Source organism: Podarcis erhardii (genome assembly GCF_964252035.2).
Source record: "Podarcis erhardii genome assembly, chromosome: 2".
Classification (NCBI taxonomy): Eukaryota; Metazoa; Chordata; class Lepidosauria; order Squamata; family Lacertidae; genus Podarcis; species Podarcis erhardii.
The window spans coordinates 103420966-103446543 of record NC_138498.1 but is presented as its reverse complement, the minus strand read 5'-3'; the positions used below and the strand labels follow the sequence as shown (position 1 = coordinate 103446543).

At 40.6% G+C, this 25578-nt stretch overlaps 1 protein-coding gene and 1 long non-coding RNA gene across 5 annotated transcripts in view; one reads left to right on the top strand and one right to left on the bottom strand.

The window, feature by feature from the left end:
• The window catches only part of PTPRG (protein tyrosine phosphatase receptor type G), a 555232-nt gene extending 543991 nt beyond the window's left edge, over positions 1-11241 (top strand). For all 4 annotated transcript variants that reach the window (XM_081852306.1, XM_081852304.1, XM_081852303.1 and 1 more), the window contains exons 27-29: positions 646-788; positions 3233-3368; positions 4746-11241. In XM_081852306.1, coding sequence (XP_081708432.1) covers positions 646-788; positions 3233-3368; positions 4746-4892 — 426 coding nt within the window. In that variant the 3' untranslated portion in view covers positions 4893-11241. The remainder of the gene's footprint in view (positions 1-645; positions 789-3232; positions 3369-4745) is intronic.
• The window catches only part of LOC309337354, a 38054-nt gene extending 12735 nt beyond the window's left edge, over positions 1-25319 (bottom strand). The window contains exons 1-2 of the long non-coding RNA XR_014154195.1: positions 25199-25319; positions 19051-19148 (exon numbers count right to left, since the gene is read on the bottom strand). This is a non-coding gene — a long non-coding RNA (uncharacterized lncRNA). The remainder of the gene's footprint in view (positions 1-19050; positions 19149-25198) is intronic.
• Positions 25320-25578: the final 259 nt, after the last annotated feature.

Below are 25578 nucleotides of genomic sequence, written 5' to 3'. Positions count from 1 at the left end.
CAATATTGGGACCTGTGCTTTTTAACTTGTTCATAAATGATTGAGAGGTAAGGGTGAAGTGGTCAAGTTTGCTGATGGTGCTAAATTGTTCAGGGTTGTTAAAACAAACAAAAAAATATTGTGAAGACTTCCAAAATGACCTCTCTAGACTGAGTGAATGGGTAGTAGAATGGAAAATGCAATTTAGTGTAAACAAATAAAAAGTGATGCATGTTGGTGCAAAAAACATCTTTCACATAGACAACCATGGGGTCTGACTAGTGGTGAGTGTCCAAGACTGAGACCTTGGATTGTATAGTTTGATGAAGATGTCAGCCCAGTGCGTGGCAGCTGTTGTAAGTTTCCCACGGGCATCTGGTTTGCCAGTCTGAGGACAGGACTCTAAGCTAGATGGGCCATTGATCTAATTCAGCAAGGACTTCTTTTGTTCTTAAATAACAATGAAGCTTACCGCATGCCATTGGCAGAGAGAGTTCCTGCTTGTATGGGCAGGAGACAAGACATGTTTCCTCATAGCAATCCGAGGCTGGATTAACTTCTTTTTAGCTAGAGGTGATCAGTGAATCTATTTGAATGTTAGAAGTGCATTTTTAAACATAAAAGTGGAATTAAAATGATTAACTGTTGGGTTGGTTTTCGTTTCAGGATGACTATGTTTTGGAAGTACGCCATTTTCAGTGTCCCAAATGGCCAAACCCAGATGCCCCAATCAGCAGTACCTTTGAGCTTATCAATGTAATCAAGGAAGAGGCCTTAACAAGAGATGGCCCCACCATTGTTCACGATGAGTATGTATATCCATCAAATCACATTCATTTTATAGATTGGATAAGAAAGATTACAGTAAATATGGAAGCTTATTTAGACTTTCATCTGAGTAGTGGAGAGGGGGGCACCAGTATTTTATTTGTTTGTTTATAAAACAAGTGTGTACTACCTATTGGCTCTAAAAAAGAGCCTCTAACATGGTTTATAACAATAGTAACACAATTAAAAAGAGCATATAAAGCCAAAATAGCACAGGGAAACAAAACTATAACTAGGTAAAATTTAAGACACATTAAAAGCCTGACAGAACAAAAATACCTTAATCACTCACATAAAAAACAGCAGAGAAAGGGCCAGTCTACTCTAGTTCACAGTTAGGATGCTGCCAGTGAAAAGGACCTACCCTTCCCCAAAAAAATTCACCTTGCAGAGGAGCGCTTTGGAAGTTGATGGAGATTGACTAGCAGGTTCATGCAGAAATAGACCTTCCTTTAAATATCCAGGTCCCAAGCCATTTCAGGATCTTAGATTGGGCCTTTAAAAGAATTGGAAGCCAGTAATTCACCCACCAAGGCAATCAAAGCCATTTCTGTCTTCAAGCTGGGCTTCAACCCAGATCAGAAAGGATCTAAATAATAAGAGTCTTGTCCAAGAAAGCTTGGGTTTGAGTTGCCACCATTGCGGAGAAAGCTTTTCAATAAAGGTCTCACAACTAATTTATCATTCAAGAAAGAATTCAGAGTTCCAACCACCCACTTGGCCAGCCTCCCATCTGGCATTCTTAATCGGCCGCAATGGACACAGACCAAAATGCAAGCGGTTGGCCTCAGGCTGAACAAGCTAAAATTTATCCTTCGAAACCGTACAAGCAGTAACCTCAAACAAAGCCATAGATTCCCACTTCCAGTGCAGAGTTTAAGCTGGAATGCATGCAAGTGAATTCATCAGCAAAGTGTTTTGCAAAGTGTCACAGCAGGCTGCCAAGGGTTCCTCCTTGCTAACTTGTGGACTAACATGCAACCATCTCCTCATCACTTGGAACAGCTCCACTGACTGACCAGTGTCAATGCACTGGTGATTAAGAAGTATAATTTCTTCGGTGCCATCATCACCATAGAATAGGTCTTGGAATGAATTTCAACATTTTTATAGACCACACGTTCATTAAAAAATAGAGCAAGACAGTATACAACACACAAAATTACAATAATTGGTTTGGTTAAATACATCTTGAGTATTTTCCACTGTCACTCTGGCTACCCAGCCAGTCATTGCATCACCCTAGGTTTTTCAGGAAACCAATGAGCCTGAGTTCTACCCCTGAGACAGGATGCTTGGGAGTGATTGTGTCAATGCTAATGGCATTTCCTATTCTGGAGGTCAGCCAGGTTCAAGAGCCATATTGGTGGGAGAATCCCCTAGAACACTCAGGAGTCCATCAGGAACATTTACTCACCAACGGTACTACATCATAGTAGGCTCCCCAATACCTTTTCAGCCAGTGACTTGTCCATGCCAGTGGTGTTATTTCAACCCTGCACCCTTACACAGAACACTTTTTTACTGCCAAGCAACCACCAAGATTGTGTCCTGCAGAATGTGTAGGACTAGATATTGAGATAGGTCAATGGTCCTTATGGAGACCATGACATCCTGGCCTACTAAGCAAATTACTGAAAAATCAAGTGCTTTCTCTGTGTACCTTGGGTTCATTCTCCAAATCAGAACAAAATGTGTGGAAGAGACATTAATTCAGGAAGCTACCCAGCCCAACACAACAATCACCTGTCTTTTACATACGTTCTTACTTAGTTATCTTTGTCCCTCTCCTTAGGAAATGGTAGCTGGATATGTGGTGTATTATCATCATTCACAGATGGGTCTGAAAAGAACAATTAAGGGCTCTATATATGACTTTTCTTTCACATCTTCTTGCTAAAGTGCATTATAAAATACAGATGCTTTAGCCAAAACAATATTAAGTCATTGCTAGTTTTAATGCTCACCTAGATTCTGAATACTTTTGCTGCTCTTGCAATATTCAAAATTAAGACAGTTATTGATCTGGGCATTTCATGAGACAAAAAATATCAAACCTCTGTTTCTAACAGTGCTGAGTCATTTTTTTGTAAATTGCTTTTTGGGTTATTTGTTATATTCACTGATTTTTATTTTTATGCCTTCATACATAATATATGTTCCACTTTTAACTGCATTCTGAGGAAATGTAGCTGAAAATGAAAATTTTCCTTCTGTGCACTCATCCACATCATCACTTATTTTATTCATTAATACAACAGCAAACTAATCCCAAGTATAGGTACACCTATCTGGCAGAGATTATAGGTGCAATTCAAAGAAAACTAAAGCTGATACACAGATATCAGATTTTCATTGCTGCTTGACAGGGGGCTTTATGATTCACCTATGAGCATCTGAACGCAACTGTTCTGTGGGTTTGCAGGTATGGAGCAGTGGCGGCTGGAACATTATGTGCCCTTACCACTCTGTCCCAGCAGCTGGAGAATGAAAATGCTGTTGACGTTTTCCAGGTGGCAAAGATGATCAATCTGATGAGGCCTGGAGTATTTACAGACATTGTAAGTCTTTAAAAAGGAGATAAAGTTGTTTACAGGGTAGTTTCTAAACAGGGAAATGTCCAATTAAAATCTATGCACATGTTTTGCATACTGTCCCATGCCCCTGTGCCCGTGAAGTCAGATGGCTAAAAGACTCCTCTTCCACATATATTCATAGTGTCTCCACCAGTTTCAGTTTTGCTGCCAGATATCCTGCACAACTAAAAACCACAGTGCAGCAATAAGCACCATCTTAGGCCCTGACCTTTATTTATCTAGGGTCAGAATTCCCTTTCCTTCTTAGATCCAACAAACAGAGTTTGTTCCAGGATGGAGAATATCCATGGAGTCAGCGCTACCATTCAGCTACTTTTTAACTTGTTATATTCCTGCAGGGTTTGGGGTTTTTAGACTATAGTTCATTACAGTTTTCACAATATTACAACAAAACAATGAAGTACCTTATTCCCTCTTTTCCCTCCAGTGGCGTAGCGTGGGGGGTGCAGGGGGGGCCGGCCGCACCGGGTGCAACATCTGGGGGTTAGGGTTGGGGGCGCAAATCCATGGGTTAGGGGGCGCAAATCCACGGGTTAGGGGGCGCAAATTACTTGCCTTGCCCCGGGTGCTGACAACCCACGCTACGCCACTGTTTCCCTCCCGGTTTCCCCACCAACCTCTGTCCCTATGCTCCTTTATTTACTTCAAAACATTTTCGTTTCTAATACGTAGTCGTTAAGTACGCTACACAGTGTTCAGACTTGCATGCTCAGATAAGGGTTAGGATGAATGAGTGGCAGTGCTCTGCTTTGGTCCCAGATGAACATCTATTAAATTAGAGATGTTTCCATCCCTGCATTGTGCCTGTAGGCTTCACAGGAAACACAGGACTTGTATGCCCTAACTCTTTAGACCAGATCAGAACAGAAAGGAGGTGCACGTAATATTAAAAGAAGGCGAGTAAACAAACCTTTATTGAAGATGTAGTTTGTGAGAGGTGACTGAAAAAAAGATGAGAGTGAATCTATTGCAATAATTGGGCGGGGGTCCAGCTATAACACACAACCAACAAAATTGATTGAAGAGGCAAGTCTTTTGGTTGAATCTGTGTCACTGCCCTTCGTAAATAGTTATTTGTGTATGTTCTCTCAACTTTGTAATTATTCAACAAATTGGCCGCATAACTTAATTTTGTTTCATTGGTACTGTACCTGGCTTTGGGATTATTTTCTAATGCAAGGTTGGTAACAATGTTTATATTGTGGGTTATCAGAGTATGGGAGAGCTACAAGATTAAAGGTGTCAGGCTAGGGCACAGCAAGCAATACTGAAAAAGCAAGCTGAACATTTTACTTCCTTGAATGTTAGGTTGTTTTAAATGTTCTGATCTTTCCATTCCAGGAGCAGTACCAATTTCTTTACAAAGCAATGCTAAGCCTGGTCAGCACTAAGGAAAACGGAAATGGCCCCATGGCACTGGACAAAAATGGTGCTGTTATGGCCAACGACGAATCAGATCCTGCAGAAAGCATGGAGTCTCTTGTCTAATTGGAATATTGAAAAGGCACTTAATTTGTGGAATTTCTGAAGACTGAGTAAACTTTTTTGAGGCCTTTTTTGCCAGACTCTAGGTTATACAATAACCCAATTACTTTTTTACACTGATAAAAGTTTTGATATTTATTTTTGCCATTTTATGTCTTAATGGTATCCTACTGAGCATTTGCACCTCTTGTTTATTTCACACAGTGAAACGCAATTTTATCTAGTTTGCACTATATGATCAGTGTTAACTGCCTATAAAGTTGTAATACAAAAACAAGCAAGCAAACAAACCCTGATGTGACATTCCATGACAACAAACATGCTACTTTTTAGTTGAAATGCCATGAAGTTTTGTTAATTACTTTGAGCCTTGACTCTAAAGTCTTGAATGCTAGACCAGAAGGGTTCTTTTTGTTTTACAAGAACAGTGCTGTACTCTAAACATACTCCAATGTTTATTAATTTTCATATAACTTTGGTAATCATTATAGGTCTTCTGTATTCCAGTAACATGGATGAGTGTTTTTTCTTCTTGTTTGACAAAGTGGTGTGGTGATCACTAGCTACACTGAAGCGCAGTAGCATTCAGAGGTTGAATACCTGGTCTGCATTGTTTGAATTGCTCCTCTCGGCTGCATGGAAGCCTAGGAATTGCTTTCCATGTCACATACTAAGTTACATTCCCGAAACACTGAGTGACTCAGATCTTGAGTTTTGACCTCAGTCTTTGGTTTTACAACTTCACTGATTCCAGATTTTCACAATGGCATTTCAGTATGGGAAATTTTTTTGATCATATTGCCACCACAGACAATTTAGTAATCAACAATATACTACCAGATTATTTTATTCCAAAAGCATTTAGGTCACAATTTCCCAATTAGTATTCACCATTTTAAACATATATTTCCTTCATTCTTCTGGAACAGGATTTCTATCTTGACAATATGTTGCAGGATGGCAAAAGGAATTTCTTAATTTCATAGCTGTTAGATGCCGTTTTTACAGGTGTGTAATTTTCATACTTTACTGCTAAAACGTACTGATCCATATTACTGGTGAAACGATCTAATAAAAAAAACTACCTATAAGATTACACTCTTCCTCCTTTTTTTTTTTTTTTTTGAACCAATTAATTATTTAGCATACATCTCCTTAGTTCATTGATCCATTCCTATATATTATACATTATACTACACTGTCCCTGTTACTTCAGGCAGCCACTTAATCTATTTCCAACTTAAGAAAACCCATTTCCACTCATTAGCTTTACATTTAAGCCTCTGTTTTGAATAACTTAAAACTGCTCTGCTTTCCAAACCACTTTTCTGTGCAGCTCATTTAAGCATGGATGGTCCCCTAGCACTGCTTTTTATCTACACTGTAAGATTGGGGAAATGAATTAAATTCTGATGAGGTGCTTGGTTACATGGCCCATGCCATCTGTGGTCATTGTAAATAAGCAGCGAATGCCCACAGGAGGAAGATTACAGAGCGGACCTTGCCAGTACAAAATTCAGTATAATTGGCAAACTGGTTTTAATGGCTAAAATGCATAGCTTACGTTATAGCTACCCAAATTGCTTTATTGTGCTCTTGTGCTCTTGGTTTGTCCTTGAATTAGTTTGTTTAAAATGATCCCTTCTTGTCTGAATTTACTTTACTATGCCTCCAATACAAAATAGTGAGAAGAATGTGCCTACATGTAAAAACAGGTTCCTGCCAGTTATATCTGCATTAGCTGTCAAGGGTAGAAGTGGCTGTGTGTATGTATGAGGGAATCCAGGGTAAGCCAAAAGAGACACTGGTCTACTTGTCATTAAGATGGTAAATTGAATAGTATCCCAGGCTACCTTGGTGAGAATTCACTGTGTGCTAGGGGTTCATAGCACAACCTTTACCAGCTCCACTATTTAAAAAGCCACTGAAAATTCTAACATTTGGTAGGACCCAAAAGGCACCAATTCTATATATATATAGCCAAAACTGAGCCCCACTGAGTCTAATGGGACTTACTCCTTGGTATGCATATAGGATTGTAGCTTTAGGTAATTATTTGCATGCAACAGTCACTACTACAAATGTAAGAGTTGCTATGCAAATATTTGGTATTTGCAGTGTACAGCCAGGCTAATACTGGTGCCTCAATCTGCAGGGCAAAACCACTTCTTTCTTTGGATGATGATTTCCAGCGTTTTCTCTCCAAATGTATGGGAAAGTAAATTAGGGCATTAAATATTTATTCAAAGTAAAACGTACAAACATTTAGGAAACAGCTTATAATGTTGACAGAATGTCCTATTGTTTCATAGATTTCTTCATCCATAGAAAAGAGAGAAATCTAGTCTGTGCCAGCCACACATTCAAAACACTTTACCACTAAACTTAAAATAATCTGGATGACCTTAACCCTTAAGTAGAAGAGTTTGAAGTGGTTTTTATTGACACAAGTTGATGCACGTGTATTTGTCTCCTACTCTGATAGCAAACTAATTCAAGTATCATATGCTTAAACAAATGCCTATTTCTTTATAATATTGTCTCCTAAAATGTAAAGGCCTCCTAAAAGGGTGTGAAAATAAATGTCCAGCAAAGCAGGAGAAACTATCCAGTGATGCAACAACTGCTCCGAAATTCATCCATGAAGCTGCTGTTTGTAAACACACAATTAAGTGCCTCTCACATGTTGCTGCCCATTTTAAATTTGCAATTGAAATTATTAATGTGGCATTAGAGAAAGTAGGGTCCAAAACCACAACAAGATCCTGGTGGTAATTGCATTGAGGAGCCTCCTCTGTTATGGAGATGGATGAGCTCCATGCACATATCAGAACCTTCCATGCACTCTAGAGCTGCTGGAAAAGGACTCCAGGTTCTGCAGTAAATAAACTACATTAAGTGAAGCTCACCAGAGAGGGGCCTAAGTTGTCCACAGCATTGTGTAGATTTAAGACTATCCAGAAGCTGCACTTCACTTTAAAAACCCATTTCAAGTTACACCATCTGTACTGCTTCTGCTTTGACCAAGAGGCACACTGCTTGCATTGGCATCAGGGACTGCAGTGCTTCCATTGCTGGCAATGGGCACTGCTTCAGGAAATTACAACTTTTGAGCATGAGACAAACTTTGATCACTTCACATCCAAAATTTTGTGGCAAGAAATGACTGGTTCAAAAAGTAAGAGGTGTGTGGTGTGTATGTTTCCCGCCCCCCAGGTTTAGTTGGATTTGTTGGTAGCTTTTCATTTGAGTCTGAATTTGTGGAGGAGATACTACAGAGGGAAATGAATGTGTTTTGGCAAGACTGCCTGGCAGCACTTAAGCCAGTTCCTTAAAATGTGTACCAAGTTGTACAAGTGTGTTTTTCGGTGTGGATTTTAAGACAAAATTAGACCAGTATAGCTGAAGTTGGATTGTTTGCAAAGCCAATTCCATGTGAATTCCAGCTCTTCTTTAATATTTACAGGATTTTGTCCACAGGTGTATAACTTGATTTAATGATCAATTGCTTTGTTTTAATTAGTTCACATGGGAATCAGGGTGTATTCTTAATGCTGCAGTCAGCAGGTAAAGAGGGGGATAACAAGATACGTTTGGGGAGAAGGGTTTGATGCTTCATGTGAAGTTCAAGTTACAAAGTGTAAATTTGCTGTGACATGAAAAGTTGCAATTTTGAGTTTGCAGCTCTCATTTTGTTCTGAAACAATCCTATTGACATGAGCCCCAACTCAGAGGACGCTTGGGCCACACCAGATGTGACACTGATTGCATGAATGCAATCGACATATTGTTTTTATTATGCAAATACCAACAACCAAGGAGAAACCTAAGCAGCCGTCACACCTTATGGGGTGGGAAGGAGGAATTCAACTTTTTCTCTCCCTGCCAAAGTCATATGAGCAGCAGTTGGCGCAGCAGTTTATGAGAAGTTAATTTTTGTCAGAACCATGGGAGGGAGGGAGTTAAACTCTCCATTCCCATCAATCCCTCCCAGGTTTAGACGTTATTTACTCTTCTCATTGGCTGCAACAAAAATGTGCACAGTATTTGTATTACTGCAATTAATTCAGTAGTTTGGCCCTTAATCAGGACTTACATCCCAGTGAATTATTTGGAACAAGTTAGTCATTTGTGTCCTACCGGTATTTATGTTCTGCCTTTCTACCCAGCTTAAGGCGATGGGTCTTGCATCTGTTTATCCAAGGAATATTTGTAGTATTGCTTATCAGTGTAAGCTCTGAATTTATAATAACAGATCAGTGGGCTCAGCAGTCTAATGAAATACTGCCATTGGTCTTTTCTGTTAGACTCACATTGACTATACTTCATTGTTGAGGGGAGGATATCCCTCTGATGATACCTGACTTTTGATTAATTTATAAACATTAGTCATTTTCAATATTAGCATTTTGAAAGAAATGCACTTGTAAAAGACTGATGCTTGTATAACCTGTCTTTGCTAATGTGGTCTGAAAACAAAGAGAACATGGGATTGTAATATGGATACTCTGAAACAAATTGCCTCGTATGTTTGGGCCATTGAAAATCAATGCGTATTTATGTATCAAACCCTCATCTAAAGGAAGGGTAGCGCCATTGGCATTCCCAGTCTACAGCCTTAGTACTGCAAATACATGCTTTGCTTTGTACTTCTTGAGTATGACAGTTGATATGAAAAGTCACTTTGCATAGATTAAGTTCATCACACATGAACAGTGCAGGAGGTAAACCAAAACTTTTATTTTGAAACAAATTATCCTTTAGCATTTCAGTGTGTCTGATCAAACTCTGAATGCAAACTATCAGGAGGCAAAAGATGTGGGTGCATGTAGGCACATGTGCACACCTCTGTGTAAGAAATACAGACTTTTTGGGTCCATTGTAGAGCTAGTGGAGTTGCAATCAGATGAGCAAGGTTTTAATTGAAAGATTCATTGGAACGCTACCAAAATGCTATCCCTTTTTAATGACATAGCACAATGACCTTGTTATAAGTATGATTTCTTGTAAACTGCTATTGTATTTTAAAGTAGAGATATCAATTTTACCAAAGAAACATAATACTAAATATTAGCAAAAAGAATGGAAAAATTGAAGAAGAAGAAATAAGGAAAGTATAGTTGCGTTGCAGGGCAATTGTATGCATGTTTGGTTCGAAGTCAATCCCATTGTGTTCAATGGGGCTTAGTTCCAGGTAATGTGTGTATAGGATTGCACTGTTAATGACTTAGCAGAGATTCTCTCAAATTCATTCTCTTCTGCCACCCACTCCTGTGATACATGGTTATGTTCAAATAGTGCCAGTGAATTTTATATGAAGGGGAAATGCCTCATTACTTATCCACTGCATTTCTTTTCTTTTTGAGATGTAATTCTCCATCCTTACATGTCAATTCTTGAGCTTTCTCTCTTGATTGTCATTATAAGTAATGCATACTACATTAGCTTTGCTTATCTGTATGGGGAAGGCATGCAAAACAAACAGGGAGAGTACACAGAGAAACTATTGAAAAGACTTGGCCTCGACATTGTCTTAGCTGTTCAACTGTTTTTAGTATTTTTGTTAGATATTTGCAAAGGGAAGCCTTTTCTACAGAGGATAATTAATTTCAAGAAAAATGTCTTGAGTTTTAAGAATAAACATGTCTCCAGAAGAGGAGATAGTCAATTTTATAAAATGTCACAACTCTCCAACATTTGGGGTAGTGACCTTTCTTTCTTTTGTTAGAACCTTTGAAACTAGCAAGCAGCCATTGTTTCTAAAGAACTAAGTATTCATCTCTATCTGTTATTTTCATTTCCTTCATTTTTAAATAGCAGAAATCATTAAAACTGTAAATATTTTGTTGCTTGAATAAGCATCTTCTGGGAACTTTGTATCTATGGTATATAATCATAGAATTTTATATTTTCATATAAAGCTAATTTTTTTCTAGTTTCAACTTCTTCATGGTTTTTTTTTTTTCCTTTTGTGGTGGATATGTGAATACATACTTTATGTGTATTGAAGTAGTGAAATGCCATCACATTCCAAAAAGAATTCAACACATGTTATTTCTTTGGGACAGTGATTGTTGATGCTGGATTTTCTTTAAATTCCATTGTCAGTGTGTGCAATAGGAATTAGACTTAACCAGTCACTGGATAAGTTTGTCTCATTGACCCATTGGGGAAATGTGGTGTTTGGTTTGGGGGGAGTTATTAATTTTTTTGTTTTCTGTTCTTCCTTTTTGTAACTTGAAGAATTTCCTTTTTGTTATGTTTTAAAAGTATATCAAATCATTCTATTATAGTGTTATTTAATATGTAAATTGTATTGCTATACATAAAATAAAGTATGGTTTTTGATGTATTTACAATAGTTGGTTGATATTTTCACTATATTAATGTACACCATGGCTAACCTATGCCCCTTCTATTTCAGTGCACCTACTCTAATGCTCAATCCAACCCTACATGTAAATTGAAACAGGCTTTTGTCCAAATGCAACCTGAAAGAGAGAGAAACCTGCATGGAGATAGACCACAGTATGGTCACAGACTCTATACATCAGTCACAAGAGCCTGTTGTTGGATAGAGTGGTGGGGTATACCTTTTAAAATAAACAAGATCACATTGAATACTGATAAAAGGCACCCTGATGTGACCTCCATCCATAATTCACAGGCTGGAAAGATGAGGATACAGCATCCTTCCTGCTTTGTGAAGCAGACTAGGATATGTATCTCATCTGCTATTTTAGGGTATGAGTTGAACAGAACAATTTATTTAATGGGGCTTATTTGAGCCTTTACATTTGAAGAGAAAGATACTAAAAAAGCTCAGCTCTGCAGTCCCTGTTGCAATTAAACTGCTGCACCATGGAATGAGGAATAGGGGTACATCCTTTGGACATTTGAGAGCTTAGCTTTGTTCAAAACATCGACTGGCATACCTAGACAAAGCCGCTTTCTCACAAAGCCTTTTTTATGTCTATCGGGTGCAAGTATATTACCTGGGCATACAGAAGTGTTTGGAACACTGATGGGCAATCCACAGCCCTTCACTTTCTTTCAGGTCCCCCCCCCCCCACCAAGGCTGAAGAGAGAGAATGAACAGAATAGAATGAATGAATGAATGAATGAATGAAGGGGAGACTGTGTGTGGATGATTTAATGCTTGTGTATACAGATGTGTGAGAGAAAAAATGAAAGGAAGATGGGTAGATAAAGAACAGGAAGGGCAAAAAAAGAGAAGGGGCCTCCCACCCATTTTTGCTTTGGTCATCAGCATGAGTATGTGGCCCTCAACTCTGAAAGTGTGGTCTACCTCTTGATTTAAAGGGTATTGAGTTATTGATAAAATATTGGGTCTGGAGGGAGAAAATCCAGGTTCATCTTTTTGTTCACATATGAACATCCTCAAGATGTTCCAGGATACTCAACTTACCCAGGGTTTTGCAAGAAATATAAATAATATTCCATACCATCACCAGTCTGTTTGCTTTCAATGCATTTATGACATCAGCAACTCCAATGCTAATCCCCACTCTAAGTCAAACCTAGCTTGTATCCAGCAACCAGCATAATTCACAGTAAGAAAATAGGCAACGGCTATCATGCTTAACAAGTCAGGGAACCAACTGTCAGCAATGAATGTGGATGCACAGAAGTGAGCAACAACCAGCTCTTTGAAAAGCAATAATATATATTCCCCAATGTATGGGGCAAATAAAAATAAGCTGCTTATTTTATGCAAGAATTCACACATCTCATAGTTTAATCTCAAAGTATGTTCCCACAATTCACTGGACATCATGCTGGCAATAATGAGTCCTGCTTGATAGATGAAAAGCCCATCTGGTCCAGCATCCTGTTTTCACAGTGGCCAGCAAAATGCCTACGGGAAGCCCACAAGCAGGACCTGAGTGCAACAGCACTCTCCCTACTTGTGATTTCTGGCAACTGGTCTTCAGAAGCATACTGCCTTTGGGACTGGAGGTACAACACTGCAATCATAGCTAGTAGCTACTGAGTGCCTTATCCTCCATGACTCTGTCTGATCCTCTTTTATTGCTATCCAGTAATAAGATAAAAGCTTAAAGTACTTCATTTAACAGTAGCTTGCTATGAGAAACAATATGCTTATGCACTTCCCATGGGAGTTCTGCAGCAGGCATACATGTTCAGGGGCACCATCTGCATCATCAATCATGGGACACTGAACTGGCAGGTCTCTCTTTCTGAACTGAGGTACCTAGTTATAAATCCAGACAACTGTAAAATACATGGTATCCTTGAAAGGACTGTGTAGAAAATAAATACCTAAAACTTTTTAATATGAAAGTCAGTGGGGCTGCTGCCCTGTTATTGCTGCTTCACGTGTAATTAGAAAAGCTACAGTATAATTAACTGTTCCCAACACTTCCCACTAGTGGCGATAAGGCTCAGTTAACTAACTAACCGCATCAGGAAATCCCAACATTAGGTAACAACAGTTAATGATAGACTGGAAAGAGAAGCTGCTGAATTGCAACTTATTACCAAACTTAAAACCATGGAGAGACCTGGTCTGAACAAAGACATTGGATTCTTATCTCATTATACATGACAAAGCCATTTTTCACCTTTTCACCCCTTGCTTTTTCCTGTAAGACCTATTGCAGTCGTTAAGAGTCGTCAACAGGCTCATCACAGCTATCTGCCAATCACCCATTCCCACCACCCTCCTGAGTAATACCCCTCCCCACCTTCTCACTATATAGAAGGGTCTGGTGACTTCTGTTTCAGTGTATCTGAAGAAGTGTGCATGCACACGAAAGCTCATACCAAGAACTAACTTAGTTGGTCTTTAAGGTGCTACTGGAAGGAATTTTTTTATTTTGTTTTAACAGTTAATGACTTTAAGATTCCAGACTCTGCTAATAGTCATATTTAATTATAAGTAACCATGCCATTTGTATGCAGTGGGTTTAAATGTCATAAGCTGCTTCTTCAGGAAACTATTGACTTAGTTTTTTTTTTAAAATCAATGCTGTTGTGTTAGGCAGCCAGCTCCTGACAATGTTTCCTGTGCTCAGATTAACTCAGTCTTTATTGATCACCCCTGGTTTATGTTTTGTCTTCGCTGCCAATCAATGGCCCTTGATGCTTCTGTGAATTAAAAAGGGAAGCATCAAGGCTTCCAGTCCCACCTGCCTTAATGGAAGCAGCTCCCCTGACAATGGGGGATCATCAGAGAACTAAAAACAGGGATGATTGAGGGTAAATCATCCTTGCAAAAGGGCTTTACTTGCAGTTCATCTCAGTACCTGGTTCTCTCTCCAGCATGGAATGTGGGAGGCAAATGCACTCCACCTGGCGAAAATCCTCCAACACTGCCATTAAGAAGCAGAGGTTCTCAGTTTAATTGGATCTTTAATTGGCTTTAAAGTACCGGTGCATGATGGAAAAGGCTTACAACATACTGTTGAATATACCAGCTACATGGATCAAAGGTTTGAATTGAAATCAGATTTTCTTCAGCGTAAGAGTTGGTTGGGAAGAGGGAAGCCCATGGTTTGTTTATTCTAAGCTTCTTTTATATATTTATGATTCGGCAGCCATCTCTAGCATATAAAATAAAATTATATTTACAAGTGAGGAAGGGACGTTGGAGCAATATTGATATTAACAAGCAAAAATGGAAACTGTGTGATCTGAAATGAAGGAGGGGAGAAGCTCAAGTATGACTGTTTTGGAAAGACAGAGTAATTCCCCTCACTTCTGTTTAAAAACAACAGAAAAAAGAGACTGAGATTTGTGGTTGCCACTGACGGAATGTAATTTAAGTTTAATTGGGCGATAAATCTCTTGCTGGAAAGAAAAGAATTTGGGGGCTGTGATAAGAACGCTGCAGAGATTCTAGGAGTTGGAAAGGAGTATTAAATCTTCAGCACGTTCAAAAACTGCCCACCTTTTCCTAGGCTGAGGGGGAAATGGCGAAGATCTGTGACATGTTTTACTAGTGAGACAGAATGGTTTCTAGCAGACTGTCACCTGTTCTGAGACATCAAAACAAGGGACGGAGATATAAAACCTCTGAGAAACTTTGAGATTAAGTTCGACCCCAAGTCACGATGGGAGGAAACAACAGCTGGGAAGTGAAAGAGATAACACCATATATGGACAGAAGGAATCTCTGAGGATATAACAGTTTTCACATGCAGGGCAGAATAAAGATAATAGTTTGAGTTCCTCATTTGAAGCTTTATAAATTTATATATTGTAACATCAGGAATGGAAATCATTAATTATGTAGTTGTTGACTAAGGGATTATTATTATAACTGAAATGTAACTGAAATTAATTAAGCTTATGGAACGCAGTAATGTAAGATTAGAAATGCACTCAAACCATCATGTGTGGGGTCATTTTAACTAAAATGGCTCTTTGATAATTGTATAATTTGGGAATTAATTACTGTTATATTTTGGCTATTATTGGGGGTATGTTGGAAAACTAATGATTTTTTAATAATAAAAATACAAACGAAAGCATCAAAATCCAGTTGTCACTTGTTCAATTACTCTCCCTAGCAGTGTGCTATTCTTCTGAAATCAAACTGATTATTTTGTTTGTTTGTTTTTCATTAAAAGAACATGGATGGATGAAGATGGTATATTTTCTGGGATTAAAATCTAAAAAATTAACAACTATTTTCAGGACTTTGAATTTTTCACCGTTTTATGAGACACACAGGTGTTGAGAGCAGATTTTTGTTTGACTTTATTAGATTCTTCTGTCTGATCTCCCAACAGTTGTGCCATCTGTTCACTCTGAAAATGAGAGATGACTCTGGTCTTGACTTGTTAATTGGAGATACAAAGCCCTTTAGGAACAGTAGAAGTTTTAGGTTTGCTATTTCTTGTTATCTACTTCAATCTGAGTTTCATTGAACTATTCTACAAGAACACAGAAAACCATTTTATATTAAATAAAAGAGAGATTAGACTCTCTGGGCAAGTTCTGCACTCCAAAGCTGATCTTGATTGTAAACTCAATTAATTATCTGGGAATGACAGCCAGTTCTACTTTATTTCCTGTAATATTAACTATAGGCTTTCACAGATACTATATGCTTCAGCCTCAAATCCAGCCTGAGCGAAATACGATTACTCAAAAGACCCACTATGTTCAGCAGAGCTTATTCCCGAATAAGCATGCATAGGATTGCAGCTCAAGTTGGCTCTGCACAAAGCATTGCGGACTTTGGGCCTACTAATGTTATAGCTTGGTCTGCATCTTGAATGGACATAGGGCGCCCCATTCAAAGCCAAATTTAAAAATATATAATACGTAGGAGAGCACAAGAAATAAGGTAGGCAGATATGGGTCCACAGCATTGTGGGGGACACTTCAATATTTAGGAGTACTCTTTTCATCCCTCATTACTGCCAACTGCTGAAGGGGGTAGAAAGTTACACAATGTAATAAAAACACTACCTGATGTTAAGTGATCCTACCTCAACAGGGAGGAGCTGTTTTGAGCAAATTCCTATATTATGCCTAAAAGGAAATTCCACTCAATACTCCATACACTATAACTCCATATAAATAAAGAACTCTAAACAAAGATGAAATGCACTGTCCTCTTATAAACACATTCCTTGATTAAAAATGCCATGACCTTTCCTTACATGCCATTATTTAAGCAGTATGATGCCTTTTACAAAAGGCTAAACTCTTTGGACTGACTCCCTCAATACAGGCATTAGAAGTCTTTCTCTGCCTAGGTTCAGGATTTTAAAACTAATTTTAAAGGCAGTACAAGAATTTCATTGGTTGAAATCCTAATATTGGTTGCTGGTTGGAATAATTGCTCTTCAAAAAGGTTCTTTGACATTTGTTTCTTGGAACTTTTGCCAATAAAGTAAAAATCTGATGCTATTCTAGGTATCCTAAAGGTTTATTTGGGATGTGGAGATGGGACTCTCCATGACAAAATAAGGTGGGGGGTTTTTTTACAGCTAAGTGGGTGTGACAGGCACAGCAACCATGAGAGAGCAGTAAGATGACAACTCAAGTAGACAGGAAGGAGCCAACCCTGATTTCCCTTCTGTTGTCAGCTGGCCCTGCCCCAGGTTCCCTCAACCTTCTTCTGGGGCTCTTCCTTCCTTCCCCGTCCTACTTACAGCTGCCTCTTCCACTCAGCCACCATGTCCATTTGGACATCAGAGGCAGTCTGTAGCTAATGGCAACTGCTGGGGAGGCATCAGCACAAGCCCCCTAGGCCTGAAAATTGTGGGGGCACCTCAGCAGTGATTTTTCATTTTAAAATATACAGCCCACCCTTCATACAGGGGCGTGGGCGGGGTCACACCATAAACTTTGGTATCTGACCTTCCATTATCTGTGAAGGAAAAGACAGAACAGACAATACACATGGCTGTATTCGGTGAGCGGGATTTAGAAATACAAACTGGCTTGCACAAGTTCTCTTCATTGCTTTCACCGGTTGGGGTGCTATTCCAGCTCAGACATCCATGGAAGAAAAAAACAGACCTTAAAGAGGATGGGTACCATCTGATTGCGTTACCCAGGACTTCCACCAGCTTCTGCCTGGCAACTTCATCCACTAACTTCAGCCCACCAACTTCCCAGGGTTTTATCTATTCATGAATATCCACCATTTTCCTTTCACACATCATATTCACACATGTACACTCTTTGCTTTCACCACATTCAAACCTTTCCACTCACAACACAAGCATATGCCAGCCAACCTCCATGAAGAATATTATTCATTTATCTTTCACTGTACCTTCATTCACATTCTTGTCCCTGCTGCAGCTCAGATTTCTGACTTCTGTTGACTGGCTTCCGAAGGTGAATTTCAACCAATTTGCATCCACAAATATCAGCCTGCTTCAGCTTTACATCTACCAGCTTCCAAATGTGAACTCCACCCACCACCTTCTACCACCACCATCTGCCACCATGGATTTCAGCCTTCTGTGATGGAAAAGTTTGTTTTGCTGGGCAGGTTGGGTCCCCAAGTGTTTTCTTTTTCTTTTTCCCTGCCAGAAAACGGTTATTGAATGGCAGCCTCTGATTGGCCAGGGTTCCAGGAGAGGGAGTTGAAAAGGAAATCATTTTGAGAGTCAGTTTGTAGGTTGGGATAGAGCAGGAACAGGCAAACTCCAGCCCATCATCCCTAGCTAACAGGACCAGTGATCAGGGATGATGGGAATTGTAGTCCCAAACATCTGGAGGGCCAGAGTTTGCCTATGCCGGAGATAGAGGCTGGGAGAATAGGTTGGAAGATAGGGAGTGAGAGGAGAGTTGGTTCTGGGTAGAAACATCCACTCTGAGGAATATATCAAAAGCTAGAGAAAGGAGACTCATGAGTTTAGTATGAAGGACAGTGTGTGGTGTCCTGGAAGAGTAATTAGGCCAGGAATTAACTGGGAGGCTGAGGCTGAGCCAGAAGAAGTAAAACAAAACAAAACAAAACAAAACAAAACAAAACAATTCCTTCCAGTAGCACTTTAGAGACCAACTAAGTTAGTTATTGGTACGAATTTTCATGTTATTTTGTTTTGTTTCGACTACGGCAAACCAACACGACTACCTACCTGTAACCAGAAGAAGTAGAAGCTGTGAGAATACAGTCTACTTAGGACTCATTCCAGTCAGGAGGGGAGAGATGCTTCTACAAAAAGAGAAGACTCCCAAACCAGTTAAGAGGGATGTGGTGATCCCTTGGGTCTGTTACTTGGAGTACCTCAGGAGTAGGGTTGTGTAAGGGGTGTGTAACTGACAGGAAGAACCAAGGTATTAAGCGGCAACAGCTGTGCAACAACTGAGAAAGAACTGAAATGAAATAACATACTCTGAAGTATCTTATGCTTTACCTACTTTGTGTCATAAACTTCCTTTGTTTAATAACATCATTCCTGTTTATTTGATCAAATCCTGCCTGAGACTCCAAATTATTAAATTTGCCCTCACACAAGTCCCCCACAGGATAATCTGGGGTAGTTTGTAGGAATTTGTGGAATTGGTGTTCTGTGAGGTGGGTGCACTATATTTAAGTGAGGGCAGGGCCAATGGCACCAGGGGGGAAATTGTTGCTGTCACACCTTCAAGCCACAATCCTGCTCAGCAAGTGAACTTGCCTTATTATCACTCCATAGCATACCATAGCCAGATGATCGCGTCTGTCCAATTGTCAATTTGCTTCCTCCCAAGTGCAGGAAGACTGGGCAATACTGAATGTCAGTTGTTTCCTGCTGCGTTCTGTTGAAGAAAGAGACAAAGGCCCACCTTTATATCCACTCAGCTGCCATGTCCTTTTCTGATGTCACAGGTAGTCTGTAGCCAATGGCAGCAACTGGGGATGCATCATTATAATCTCCTCAGGCCTTACAATTATGGGTGCACCTCAGCATGATTTATTTGTGTGCTTGTTTATTCTTAAATTGTTGGTAAAAAAATTATAGGCCAACCTTCATTTGTGGAGATGCACACCATAAAAATGTTGTAGACCTTTTTCACCATATTCAATTAAATGCATATCCTCCTTTTGCTTTGGCCACAGTTTATATGATGACTGGCAATGGTGGGCAAAATATGCTTTAGGGGAAATTGTTCACTGTTGCTAATATGACTGGGGATCAATCCTCAGAAGAGGAGCCGGAATCCTCCAAACCAGCAGCATCCCAAGCCAATGGTCCAGGAAGAGCCCTTAAGAGAATTGCTGTGGTTGCCTTCAGAGGCAGAAACAGAATGAACCCCCAAGCCCAAAAAGTGATGTTGTCTCAAAAGGCGGGCCAGAACTCTCATGCTCAGGAGTGCCCATTTACAGAAAATAACTCTGTAAGGTCAACTACAACCCACAATGTAAAGTACCACAACATACACAAAAAATAAAGTGTGGTCTGACTGACTCCACTTACTTTAAAACATAAATATATATTGTGCCAGTAACATACATATAACAGTTACCCAAAAATAATGTGTTGTGAATTACTGGAATAACAAATCTCACAGACCCTGCAACTATAGTGCAAGCTACCTGAGCAGCCTATGCGCAATCATATTTGCATCACTCCACATCCTATAGATGTGGAGATCATTTGGTCACAGGTGTCCATACTAGTTGTAGTTTTAATATAATAAAAATGAACTCTGGCTTGGAATTCAGATTTTGAATTGTGGTCTGAGATTCCTGCATTGTTATGTGTTGAACCAAGAAGAATCATGGTCCTGCTTCTGATGGGATTTCCAATGTGGCAACCAGAGTAAAAATTTCTTACTTACTCCCTTTGCTAGTGGCACATTGCTGAAGAAGTTTGCAATTGTCGTATTCCATCCAGAACCCTGTGGTTAGTACCTCAACCACTATCAACCCTAGGTTTCAAGCTGCTGGGATACTTACTTCTTTCCCAATATATACAGTGAAGTGTGCCTGTCTGTCTTCCTGTCTCATTATTGACTATAAGGGGGAGTTTAAAAACATTCTCGTTTACCCATGCATATGACTGCTAAAACATTGTGATGACACTAAATTTGATGCCTAAAAGAAACCTTGAAAAGGAAATTGTAGAGCTAGGAAAGCTTTAAAAAGGGTCAATCGAAATGATCAAGTGGATGGAACAACTCCCCTATGAAGGAGGTTTCTCAACATTAGAACCTGTGGACATCCAATGAAGCTGAATGTTGGAAGATTCAGGACAGATAAAAGAAAGCTACCGTATTTTTCGCACCACTGGACGCACTTTTTTACTCTTAAAAAGTAAGGGGAAATGTCTGTGCGTCCTGTGGAGCGAATGTGTGGTCCCTTGAGCCAAATTGCCGGAGTGCGGCACACTCTTGGACTGGTCTTTGGTAGTGGTGGTGGAGCCGCGCTCCCCTGCCGGCAGCCTCGGCTTCCCTCTGCAGCCCCGGGAAGCTTTGGAGCAAGGGGAGGGCTGTGCGCCCATGCCCCGCGCTTCTGGGCTGTTGATGGGGGAGGTGGGGAGAGTCTCGCTTGTCTGCCAGCAGCCTCGGCTTCCCCCTGCAGCCCCGGGAAGCTTTGGAACAACGGGAAGGCTGTGCACCATGCCCCACGCTCCAGGACTGTTGAATGGGGGTGGGGGTGCTGCTCTGCCAGCAGCCTGCCTTCCCCTCAAGGTTTGGAGCAGTGGGCAGGCAATGCGCCATGCCCCACACTCCTGGGCTGCTGAATGGGGTTGGGGGGGGGGTGCTGCTCTGCCAGCAGCCTGCCCTTCCCCTCAAGGTTTGGAGCAGCGGGCAGGCTGTTCACTGAGAGAGGGGAGGAAGAGGACGGAGAGGAGGGGGACCAAGAAGCCTGGTGAAGGGAGATGAGGTACCATAGGTTGCCGTGAGTGCAGAGTCATGGTAGAGGGCAAAGGAGAGGGAGCAGTGAAGGGGAGAAATTGTAGACGTCACCTGAGGAGTTTGGGTGAAAGGGATGGAGAGGAGGAGGCTGGAAAAGGGGACTGTTCTGCTTGGGGGGGGGGAGGAAAAAGTGGGGGAAAGGAAAGCCTCCCAAGCCTGCCGCTGAGAAGCTCTGTTTCTTGACTGTAATTCAAGTAAAGGGAATGTTTGTGAGCAGCTGGCAGGCTGTTCGCTGAGAGAGGGGAGGAAGAGGATTGAGAGGAAAAAATGTGGCATTAGCAATGCTTTGGATGGATACGAAGATGGTATTTTACATGAAGATAGCAAAGAAAGTGATGCCAGTGACTGTGAGCAACTGAGCTTCATAAATTCTGACTTTAGCAGTGATGAGTTCTTGGGGTTCACAGAAGACTAGAAGAGTACTCAAACCTTAAAGTCTCTCTTCATTTGTTAATGACAGTGATGATGGTTCTTAATGCCATTGTTGACTGCTGTTCACTTTACATGGCTGTAATGTGATTCTGATATACCGGTTGTTTATTAAATACAGTAGTTTATACAGCATTTGATTCAGAATATTTTTTCCTTGTTTTCCTCCTCTAAAAACTAGGTGCTCCCTATGGTCGGGTGCGTCCAATGGAGCGAAAAATACGGTATGTAACTCACTCCTACAGAAGTCAGTGATGGCCAACAACTTGGATGCCTTTAAAAGAGGGCAGGGGAATTCATGGAGAATAGGGCAATCCATGGCTACTAGCCATGACGGCTGTGCTCTGCCTCCACAGTTGGAGGCAGTAATACACTTGTGTTTATTTTGACATCTGAACTAGGTTGATGTTGTAGTTGACGTCCATCTGTCTAGGGAGACAATGGAAGAGTATGCCTTCAGGGGTCAACCCGTTTCAATATTTATTGTACTTATTTATTGATTATACTTAGTGCTGCTTCTATAAGAAGGAGAAGCAGAAACAGTTAAATAGTTGCTGGGAAGGAAGAAATAATGGCTAGGAAGGCATGCAAATAGACACACATACCTTCCTTAGGAAACTCAAAGCAACTTCCAATGATTTCCTGTGCTTAGGTTCAACAGTCATACAAAAACCATGTACTCTGAGACCATTCATTAGATTATACATACAAGTGGCTGAAACATGAAGTTGCCAAGGGCATATATAATATTTTCAGTTCTATACATAAGTGGTTTAACTGATACTCCTTGAAAATGAGATGCCTTTTGTTTCAATTTCTTGGAGACCAACTCAGAACTCTACAAAACAAACCTATTACAAGCCCTTTTGTTTTTTTAAAGTGGCATATGGCACCAATTGGCATTGATAAATGAAAGCACATAACAATAAAATGCTCTGTGCTAAATGCTAGTAAAAATGACAAGCTAAAATATTATCAACATAAATAGGAGTAGGTGCCATATTACTATCTAAAATAATATATTGCACGTTGTATACTTAAGGATTTCATTTTACTTTCCTGTAATTATTTGTATATATCTGATAATATCAGTCCATGACATCTTTTGGGGAATATAATTAATAGCAAGCTGGATGAGAATGTTTTTAAAAAATTGTGCTGTGATTATTTTTAAGCAATTTCTGACTTTGTTAGTTGTGTTTAACTGCCACCTAGTGTTAAAATTAACAAATGTCTTTTCATAAGACATTAAAGCTGTAGATAAACACTTATGTCAGAGAGGCAATTTCCAATTTATAATATTTTGGAGGTCAATGCTCTTCAATTGTTCTCTATTTTTAAATAGAGGCCAATGCTCTATATTTTTAAAATCTAATGATTTGTTTTTTTAAAAAATGCTACCACATGCCCTGTAGGACAGGGACAAGGATCCTCCTGCCTGCAGGCCTAATTAAGCCCACCAGGTATCAGAGATAGGCCTATCAGGTAATTTGGGGCATACCATGCCCACCTTTCCTGCCTCTGAGGTCATATATATGTCCATCAGTTATTCACCCCTGCTTTACAGTAAAGGTCTAAAATATGTATCAGGCTACAAACATTATCATCCAAAATTCATCAGCTCTTGCCCCTGCTCTGTGTCCCTTTGGTGATGACCCAGCAACAGCCCACACCTGCACCAACTTTATGAGCCCAAACAAAGAAGGTCCTACTACCAGGTCTGATGCATAGGGCCATGCACATTGCTTCAGCTGTTGGTCAGCTGCTGTTGTGGCCACTGCTTGGAGGCAAAGGGGAAATGATGTTTCTGGTTAGTTCATCCTTGACCTCCAAAAGAGCAGACATTCCTTTTTAGGCAAGCTTCCAGGATTTGCCAACTGTGGCTGAAGCCAGAGACAAAAGTGGGCACAGCAAAGAATATGAATTTTACCTTTGCACAGTATGCTAGTTTCTACACCCACACCCACCCACCTCAATCCTCCATTCAGGCAAGCAAGAATCAAAGTTCAAGGACACACTGCAGTGCAGCAAAAACACTCAAGGAATGTGCAAATCTAGTGTGGGATATGGCCTGGAGAAGAGTTTGAGAAGATAGAAAGGTCTGGAGAGCCACATACCGCCTTGGTTCTCCATCCCTGTTAATGAAGTTCCTCCATTCATGAACAGAATACATGTAAACTTTCATTGCAGAACATGTAACTAACTTGTTAAGCCACAAATAAAAAAGGTCATGGTCTCTCAAATAGAGCACCCACCTATAGTGACAGTTCCAACTGCAGAATTTGAGCCTATTTCCCACAATGATGCTTCCAAGAGGTTATCCACCATGGATAAAACAATGTGTAAGTCATCTTCAGACCCCCCCCCATTAATCCTAACAATATTACTTTATAAGGTAGCCAGCCAAATATCAGCAGACGGTATGCCAAAGTGCTGAGTGGCATTCCTTTCATTTCTACTTGATCAATGTGTCTTTTGTTATGGCAGTAGCTTAAACTGTGCTTTAATGAGTTATTTAAAGCTTATTCGCCATTACTGCATGAAAGCACAGTCAGGAATATTCCACCGTTTTTGGCCTGGAGGCAAGAATGTCATACTGCTAAAGGAGGGAAAGACATGAGAAGTCATTTCTTATTCCCTTTTAGGAGCAATCGCATCTCTGATAATGATATTATTGAAGCACCAGATCTAACTGCGGCTAGGGATTGGTAGAGCAGCTTACAAGTCAAACCAGTAAAACAGTAGCCCAAACACCAGATCTGCAACGCTAGAGGTGTCCTTCTGCACAGCTTTGTCTGACTCTGTCATTGGAGGGAAAGCTCTGCAGGCAAGCTGTAGCCCAATCTGCCAGCCCAAACATTGGGCAGGTGGAAGATACCATCACCTCCCCTGTCAGAAGTCGTCATCCTCTTCACTGCACCAGCACAGCACCAGAGTTTTCCCTCCACCCTGGCTGGCACAAGTGGCAAAGTTGTAAAAGTGAGCGGTACAAACTTTGATCCATCAATCCCTGCCACTTGCTGAGCAGAGATTTCACTTGACCCCCAAGACGTAACAATTCAGCAGGATCCTTCCTATGGGGTAGTTTGAGTTGGCATGTTTATAAAGTATTTAACATGCTATAAATTGTGAACAGCAGGGGGAGAAAGGCCTTCCCATATCACTTATGAGGGAGTAAATCACACTGAACACAGTGGGTCTTGCTCCTGACTAGACTTGCGTAAGGTTGCACTTGTTGCTTACTTACGAGGTTGGCAGTTTGTAAGTACAAACCGAAGTACGTCTACTCAGACATACCGTAAGTCCCAATAAGCTGCTGATTCTGTTGGGCAAGAAAAGAGAGACCCAAGACTAGAGATGGAGAAGTGTAAATGGCAATTCCTAGTTGGGGACGAGTGGAATTGATATGAAACTTATAAAAGAAAATACTGAGCTATAAAGTACCATTACATACGGTAAACACACCTTTTCGACATCTTTTTTTTTTTTTTGCCTCCTAAGCAAGAAACCCGAAGTACTGGGTTCTCTCACCGAAGGAGAAAGAAGAAAACAGAGCGAGGGAAAGCAACCTCCTCCTCCTCCATCACCTCAGAGTAACTTGACCCTCCCCCCCCCCCTGGTTTCCCCAACGGTTTCCTTCCCCAGAGCCGCTAACGACTTGCTCCGCCCCCTTTCTTCGCCCGCTTACGACAGCGACCGCGCGCCGAGCGCGGAAAAGGGCCAGTTCTGTGCACTACTTGCGTAGCCGCGCCCCTTTCACAGGAAGACGGCCAATCAAACGGTTTCAACCGTCGCCCTCTTTTACTGCTCCCCCTCCCGCGCTCGCTTTTTTTTTTTATGGTATCGCGATAACAGCTAGCCGAGCGGAACGGTTGTTGGGCGTCTCCTAACGGCAGCA